Genomic DNA, 8,693 nt, shown 5'->3' on the forward strand with positions numbered 1-8,693 from the left:
GACTCTCTTTCTATCTGCTGTAATATTTCACATACACACACATGTATCACTCACATACACACTTTTCTTTGTATGACGGCCTGTCTTTGATTATGTTATTATATGCCGCATTCACACTCTCACACAGACATACATCTTTAACGCTACAATAAATATCTCTGTTATTCATCTTATACGATTGTGGTCTTTCATTACTGGTCATCTATGTTATCGTAGCATAACATATTAGTATATCATCTTTGATATATATTATTTTGTGTTCGACCGTGTGACACGTTTAAATAAAAGGAGTCCTCTGTTCTTCCATTCGTCACCATTTCTCCTTTTTTGAGTTCGCACGGTCGTCCCTTACAAATTGATGAAAGTGTAGGAATTCGAACCCCAACTGCAAAATTATCAGTTTGTGATTGTGTGTGTGTGTTTATGCTCTTCCAGCATAAACACTGATGATGGTTCTGCAATTTCCTAATGCACAACCTGCACAGCTGATTTGTTTATAGTGACCAAATTTTTGTACACTACATTCATCCTTTCCCTCCATCAAATCGACATTGCCTGTACAAGTGCATACTGTGTCCCAATCAGATGTCCAAGTGAGTGCAGGGCAATATAAAAGGAAGTATTTTGCTCAAGAATACAACACACTGCTCGATATGGGGGTCGAAACCACGATCTTGCGATCGTGAGAGAAACAGCCTAACCACTAAGCCTTGTACCTTCACTATAGTGTGTTTGTGTGTGTGTAATTCGAATGGTCATAACTGAAACGTTTTAACCATTGGCTTGCTCGAGCAGGGCTGACGTAGAGGCTGCAAGACAACAGCCAGAACAGTAATATCAAGAATGTTTATTCCTGCTGTACACCCTTAAAGTTTCGGCGAATGTTTAGACTCACAATCTGCTCCCGTCATAACTGATGACTTCATCGCTTTTTAACAGCATCCCTCAAAATTTAGACTTCCCTTCCAGACCCAGAAAATATTTTTTGAGCCAGATCAGTCGTCGACATTCTCACAAAGAACAAGTACCACCCACATAAAAGTGAAGAAGGTGATTGTTAGACGTCCATTTCTTAAGTCACTGACGCCCCATACATCGCCAAAATGCCAACACTTCTCAAGCTTTAGAAAATATTGCTGAAGAGGCTTAAACTTAGTGGTTTACTACTCCTCTTCCTGCTGCTGTTGTTTTTACTGCCTCTCCGCTTCAATCCACATATTCTCTCTTTCGTTTTCCTTCCTATTCCTCTCGTTAAATTCTCTCTCACACACACGCACAGTGTATGGTATATTTAATTTGTCTCTCTATCTCTTATATGCTCTAATTAATAATTTCTTCTTTCTGATTTTCATTCTACCTTATCTTTCTTTTTCTCTCTAAATTATTTCTGCAATTCTCTTTCTTCCCCCCCCCCATGCTCTACTTCTCCCTATTTCTTTCCAAACCTTCGTTATTTCCTTTCTTCTCTCATTCTCACAGAACTCACAATCACTCCTTCCCAGTCCTATGCTTTACTTTTTACCCTTCCAGTCCTATATATACTCTTTCTATTCCTTTCCCCACTACCATTATTTACATGCTACTTTCTCTCTCTCCTGATACTCTTACTCTCGACCTCTCTTTCTTCCTCTTCTATTCCTTCTCACTCCTATTCTCATTCTCCGCCTCTCTTCTATTCATTCTCACTCCTACTCCTATTCTCCGCCTCTCTCTCTTTCCTTTCTTCGTTTCGTAAACTTACAATGATATATCATTAACCTCTCACAAGGTACCCACCGCAAATTATTCTTACGGATCGATTCACATGTAGTAAGCACGCGATTCTCTTGTTTATTTTCTTCCCATTTTAAACTGCATGACTTAAATGTGTATATATTCTTCCTTCTTTGGTCTTACAGTCACAAATGGTTTCAGAGGATGAAGAGAAGCGCTAGATATTGTTCTTCTGTTGTTTATTTCACTTAAGGTTCACAAAGCTTGGTCTGCTCACACTAATATGTTTTCATGTGCATGACTTCTCGTGTTTATGCATATATATATATATATATATATGTGCGTTAGAGTACCTGTTTAACTACTTATAAACAAACACAACTACTAAGTTGGTCTAGAAGTACACACGAACCATTATCTATACACACAGCTATAACTACAGAACAGTGTGATGGAGTAAACTTCCCGCACCTAAGCATAACAACAGAATTAATAGACACAGTGAACTGCAGACGAATTCACGCTGGAAACCAGCACAATTAGATGGAGCCAGCTACCACAATCGATTCCTCTCCACTAAAATATCCTTAGAACAAGGTGATGGAAAAAAACTACCATCAAATCTTCTATGTAACCATGAAATATGAAATGAAGTGATTTGCCACTGTGAAAACCTCCCTACAAGCAAGTTTCAAAGTGTGATGGAGTGTTTGCTTCTCTGGCGGTCGCGGTGATGAAAATGGTAAATTTCACTGTTCAGGGCTTCCTTGTTGACTCTTACAACTCTGGGGGTTGAAATATTGAAAGAATAATGAAAAAAGAAACGTTTAAAGGAAATAATAAACAAAGAAAGAAATTAGTATCAAGTGAAGCAAACATACGTTTAGTAAATTCAAACATAACATCTATCTTACTATTATTAATTATATTCCTCTAGCTATTTATTTTTCTATACACTTCTTAATGTGTACACTATGTTTATTGAATAGATAGTTGATAAACCAGACATACGTTATTTAAGGCTTCTTGAGGGAAAGTGAGGGTAGTAATTGTATCTTGATAGTATTTAATTAACACTGGATAATTGAGATTCGACTAACTACCAAACGAAGTACAGCAGGTTTTTTTCCTCGCTATAGATTCACATGCACTTTGACATAGATTTACACTCATATATATATATATATACATTACTTAATAAACAAAAATATGCTTCTCTATTGAAACACGCTATTACATAGATACACTCACGACTATAAATAATATATATTTATATATGTACATTTTTTTCATCTTTAAGTAGACATTCGTGAGTAAGTTAGAAATTATTTATCCACACCCAAACACATACTCCTAAATACATTCAGAATCTTTTGTCAACCTCTTTCACAGTGTTCTTGTGCAGTTAATTACATTTCTAGCTTACAGATACCAGCACGCCTCTATAATGAGATACGTCATGCATATATATATGTATACATATACATACGCACGGTAGAGAAACCAAACAATCACACAAGAGAGAGGTCAGTTGAGGTATAACAAATAACATCAGCAACTTCAAGAAGTCTGTCGAGTGATTATTAACACTGGGGGAGTGAGAGAGAGGGAGTAAAGACCCTTTAAACTTCTATCTATTCGTCTGTGATTTATCATGGTTCAAGGAAAAAGAATATATATAAGCGATATATTATGATGATTTTACTATATCTTCATTTTCACTGATATGTATAACAAGTAAGATTATTGATATTGTTTTTCGCCTTAAAAACCCGTTTGACTGATTAAGTTAACCTCTCGACATCATATATACATATATTGCTTTACTACTTCATCAACTCTATTGAATTGTCAGTTGAGAACATTATAAGACTCCCTTTTATGTGTACTGAAGAATTTTGTGACTTGATGCTTCACGAGATTTTATATTTCATTAGATTTTTAACCAGTGCTATTATTTGTCAATAAATACTTTGACAGATTTTAAAATTTATTCGATATGATTTATCAAGATGTAATTTACTATGAATTATTTTACATATTTAAGGTTCACAAATTTTAATTTACCAGGCATATGTTAACTGATGTGGTAGTTTTATTAGACATCAGGTTATTTCTTTTGTTTTTCTATAGTTTATATATTTTATACCCCCTACCACTACCACCAAATTGTTACATTACCCTAGTCGTTGGGACTTAAATTTCTATTATGGATATTAATTTTCCTTGGAATGAAACTGTTTTAAGAGATTTTTATTTATCAAAATTTCCATTTAGCAGAGGATGGTTAGTATAGATTTGTTCTTCTTGTTGTGTACTTACATTTGTCTAATTTTGAGGTTTCTTCTTTCAGAATGCCGCTCTATGTTAAACAACAGGAGCGAAATACCAACAACAATACTACTAGAAATACTATGATTAATGCCACGGCTGGAAAAGTTGTTCATTCAAACTCGAAACATCAACAAAAGCAGCCCCTGCAACACCACCACCACCAACAACAACAACAGCAACAACACCGTTGCAGAGCTGCTCATGTCAAACAAGCTTTTAAACACGAACCTTCTTACCCCTTCCTTCTGTCACCTCCTTCCAGATACTGTGAGAACATTTTCAGGAGGTTGATGTCCCTGTGCTTTATTCTACTGGTGGTGTTGGTGAGGAAATCAGCATGTAATTTTATCAACCAGGTGGCTGTACATATCGAGGGTGGAGTGCAGAATGCAGATAGGATTGCCAAAGAACATGGATTTAAAAATTTAGGCCAAGTAAGTAAAAGTGATGTTGATTATTTTTTGTTTTGACTCTGGCTCAGCATTTGTTTATATATATATTTATATATACACACACATACATGTATATGTTTGTATTGTAGCTACTTGGTGATTGAGTGGTTAAGAGGACAGGTTGTAATTATTTGAACAATACAAAAATCTTTCAGTTTTTGTCCACAGAAAAGAAACTAATATAAATATTAAAGAAAATAAATACATATCAAATCAGTCCAATACTTTTTAATAAAAAACCACTATATGTAAAATAATAGCTCACTTTTGATATATTTTACATTTTACCATGGTACCTACATCATCATCATCATTGTTTCACATCCATCTTCCATGCATGCATGGGTAGGACGGATGACAGGAGCTGGCCAGGTAGAAAAACTACCCTAGTCTACTGTGTCTGTAGTCTACATCTATATTATATCATATCTTACAGATAAAAATATCCCTGCATATCCCCTTCCATATCCATTTCTAGCACTGATTATGTAGGCAAAAATGAAACAAATCAGCCCAATTTGAGAGATTTTTAGAAAAGTTTGAGACCCATAGAAAACACCCCAGTGGGCCCCACCTGTTGCAAGCCTTTTGCTCTAAGGAAAGCTGGGTCATCAGAGAAGTATCATCACCACTCATGCAAGTGTTTTGCCCTTAACTTCTTACCCTGAAGGAGACAGCTGCATCCATGTCATGACTCCTGAATGTCCGTTGTTTGTTGCCTTTCTGTGATAGATGTTTTAAACACTTAGCTCTAGGGAAATTGAAGCTTCATGAAGTTTGCTTTTCCTCATTTATCAGATCTTGGAATATGTTTTGGTGGTTTATTCTGCCATTGCCTTTAGGAATCTGGTCCTCCATATTTATATTTTCTGGATAAAATTTGTAATCAGTGCATTTGATTGAAACAAACTTGTAATATAACAAAATTTTCAGAATACACATTTTCAGTTGTAATGATTTTATATGCTATGAGTGAGAAATAATTTTAAGTGACCATGTGTATGTATATACATACATGTACATACATACATATATATGAGCCTGGTGTTGCCATCCGGTTTCACCAGTCCTCAGTCAAATCGTCCAACCCATGCTAGCATGGAAAGCGGACGTTAAACGATGATGATGATGATGATGATGATATATACGGAGAGAGAGAGGTTATGAGAGGTAATGGTGTCAATAAGACCCAAAGGTGTCAGGTAATGCTGAGTAAGTGCTATGGACAGACTATAGTTAAGCTCCAGGTTCAGTAATAATGCAAATAAGGAGTCCAACATAGGTCATATATCAGCATGTGTATATCTAAAAAAGATTTTAAGAAGGTGATAAAAATCCAAGGCTTAGAAAATTTATAAATAGAAGGTCTTACAGCTGTTTCCGGGATATTTTATATATCCCTTCATCAGAGATGGTGTGAGAAAATGGTTAAGCAATAGTTATTATAGATAAGATATGAAATAGAGACTGAAGTGGAAGAATGAAATATCCCGGAAACAGCTGTAAGCCCTGTTTATAAATGTTCTAAGCCTTGGATTTTTATCTCATTCTGAAAATTTTATATATATATATATATATACATGCACACAGACGTGCAGGAAGTAAATAGACACCTTTAATTTTCAAAATCTTTTATTTAATACGCAAAGTGAACGATTGAAATGTAATTGATAGGTAGGACTACATACTTTAGTATTTAGTTGACATTTCCTTTGCAGTTTTTAATTCAGAAACTCTTTTTGGCGTTGAACTGATGAGCTTTGTGATTGTCTCTGGTGGAATTTCTGCCCACTTTTCACACAACAATCAAAACAATTCATCTTTAGATTTAGATTTCTGTTGAGTTTTTCATATAGCTCTATCTAGTATGCTCCAAAGATTTTCATTTGGGTTCATGTCAGGAGATTGGCTCAGCCAAGGAAGCTTTTTGATCCCATTTTCAATCAGCCATTGTTGATTCCTTTTCGCTCTGTGGCATGGAGCCCCATCTTCCATGAATAAAAACTCATTTTTCATTGTTATTGTGTGAATACATCGGAAGTAGTCCTTGCTTAAGTATTTCGATGTATTTTTCAGAGTTTATGGTTCTAACTTCTTCTTCTTGCCTTTAACCCTCCAACGTGGAGTATAGGCCACTTATAATTGAATTCCATGTCACATAATTTCTTGCTTCTGTACTTATACTCTGCCATGAATGTCCCCCTTTCTCTAGTTCCTTTTGTGTTGATTATGGTTCTAATGCATTCAATCAACTTAAAACGCCCATTGCTGGTGACAGCTCCCCATACCATTACAGAGATACCACCATGTTTCACAGTTGGTTGGAGTCATTTCAAATCAAATTCTTGATTGGGAAGCCTCCAGACCCAAATACGTCCACTGTCTGATAATAATGCAAATCTGGATTCATCTGAGAAAATCACTCTATCACAAAATGAACTGGATTTTTCTGACATCTCCTTAGCCCATTTCTTTCTTTACGTGATATTAATTGGTTGAGGGAGAGGTTTTCTTCTAGCTGCTTGTCCATAATACCCAAGCTTATGCAGATATATAACACACATTCTTGGACTAACTTCTAGCTGTTTTGCAATGTCAGAAGCCTTCGAACAGGGTTCATTTTCTACAATTCTCTTCAAACAGCAAAACTTTCTTCCCAAGGGCCCAGGTTGGCCAGGACGAGAATCTGTTGATTCTTTTCGCTGGCTTTTGAATTGCAGCATTATAATTCTATAAGCAGTAGCAAGAGGAATTTGAAGATTTTCGGCAATTTTTTGCTGGCTAAGATCAGCCTCAGATTGCCCAACAATACGTGCTCTTTGAAAATCTGACAATTCTGCTGAATTTTTTTGTGCGTGGCATGGTTACTCTTCACAAATGTTTAATACAATGGCACCTGGAATGAAAAAGAATAATTACATTGTAAATCCTACACTGTTGAAAACATATTAAGACACTTAGATCAGAAATTTTGAAAATTAAAGGTCTCTATTTACTTTCTGCATGTCTGTGTATATATATAAAACAATCACACACACATATCTGCATACATCCATTGTATATACATATATATTTGTTATATATTTTGGTTATTGATTGAGTAGATCTTAACTCAAGAAAATACTGTCTGTCATAGATACAGAATCAGCATTTCTGTCTTTAATCAGGTGATACCTTACAACTGAACAATTGCTATAATAAATTCTTGAACTTCTTTAAAAGTTAAGCATGGGCATTGAAGAGAAATGGGATTGTACTGAAACAATTGTATTTTATCATAATTATCATTTTAAAATCCACTTTTCCATGCTTGCATGGGCCAGACAGAGTTCACTGAAGCAAATTTTCTCTAGTTTGATACCCTTCCTGTTGCTAACCCTCACCTGTTTCCAAGCAAAGTATTATTTTCCCATTGTCAAACATGTTTTGTGGTAGATTGGAAGCTTGTATGATAGTGACACTATCACATAATGCCAACACAGGAAGGCACACACACACACACACACACACACACACACACACACATAAATATGTACATGACAGGCTTCTTTCAGTTTCAGTCTACCAAATCCACTCATAGGGATTTGGTCAACCGAGAGGCATAGTAGAAGATTCTTGCCCCAAGATGTCATGCAGTGGGACTGAACCTGAAACCACATGATTGGGACGTGAACTTCTTAACTAAACAGCTATGCCTGTGCTTATATATATAATGTCTGAGTGCATGCGAGTCATGGCTGGTGTGTTGTTTGTAACTTTGAAGTTTGCTTCTCAATCATATAGTCTTGGGTTCAGTTCAATTGTGTAGCACTTTGGGCAAGTTTTTTCTGTTATAGTTCCAGACCAATGAATGTCTGGTAGTTGGATCTAGAAACAGAACCTGAAAGAAGCCAGACATGTAAGTGCATGTATACACACACACATCATCATCATCATCATCATCATTTAACATCCGTTTTCCATGCTGGTGTGGGTTAATTGGTTTGACTTGAGCTGGTAAGGCTAAGAGCTGCACTGGGCTCTATTGTCTGTTCTGGCATAGTTTCTACAGCTGGATGCCCTTCCTAACGCCAACCACTCCACAATGTACTGGCTACTTTTTGTGTGACACCATCACCACTATCAATTCTTCATTGCCAGACAGATCTTTTTGAGTACTCTCTCTCTCTTTCTCTCCCCCCCCCTCTCTCTCTC

The 8,693-nt window shown here is 36.1% G+C and overlaps 1 protein-coding gene across 3 annotated transcripts in view; it reads left to right on the forward strand.

Annotated features, from left to right (window-relative positions):
- The first annotated feature begins 1,652 nt into the window (after nt 1-1,652).
- LOC106883330 (proprotein convertase subtilisin/kexin type 4) overlaps nt 1,653-8,693 on the forward strand; it is a 146,180-nt gene continuing 139,139 nt past the window's right edge. The window contains exons 1-2 of one of the 3 annotated variants that reach the window (XM_052966058.1): nt 1,653-1,809; nt 4,067-4,481. In XM_052966058.1, coding sequence (XP_052822018.1) covers nt 4,068-4,481 — 414 coding nt within the window. In that variant the 5' untranslated portion in view covers nt 1,653-1,809; nt 4,067. Of the gene's footprint in view, nt 1,810-1,889; nt 2,456-3,219; nt 3,451-4,066; nt 4,482-8,693 lie in introns of those variants that run through there. The other 2 variants (XM_052966059.1, XM_052966057.1) reach the window with 2 other exon arrangements.

The sequence above is a fragment of the Octopus bimaculoides genome, chromosome 3 (genome assembly GCF_001194135.2).
Source record: "Octopus bimaculoides isolate UCB-OBI-ISO-001 chromosome 3, ASM119413v2, whole genome shotgun sequence".
Taxonomy (NCBI): Eukaryota; Metazoa; Mollusca; class Cephalopoda; order Octopoda; family Octopodidae; genus Octopus; species Octopus bimaculoides.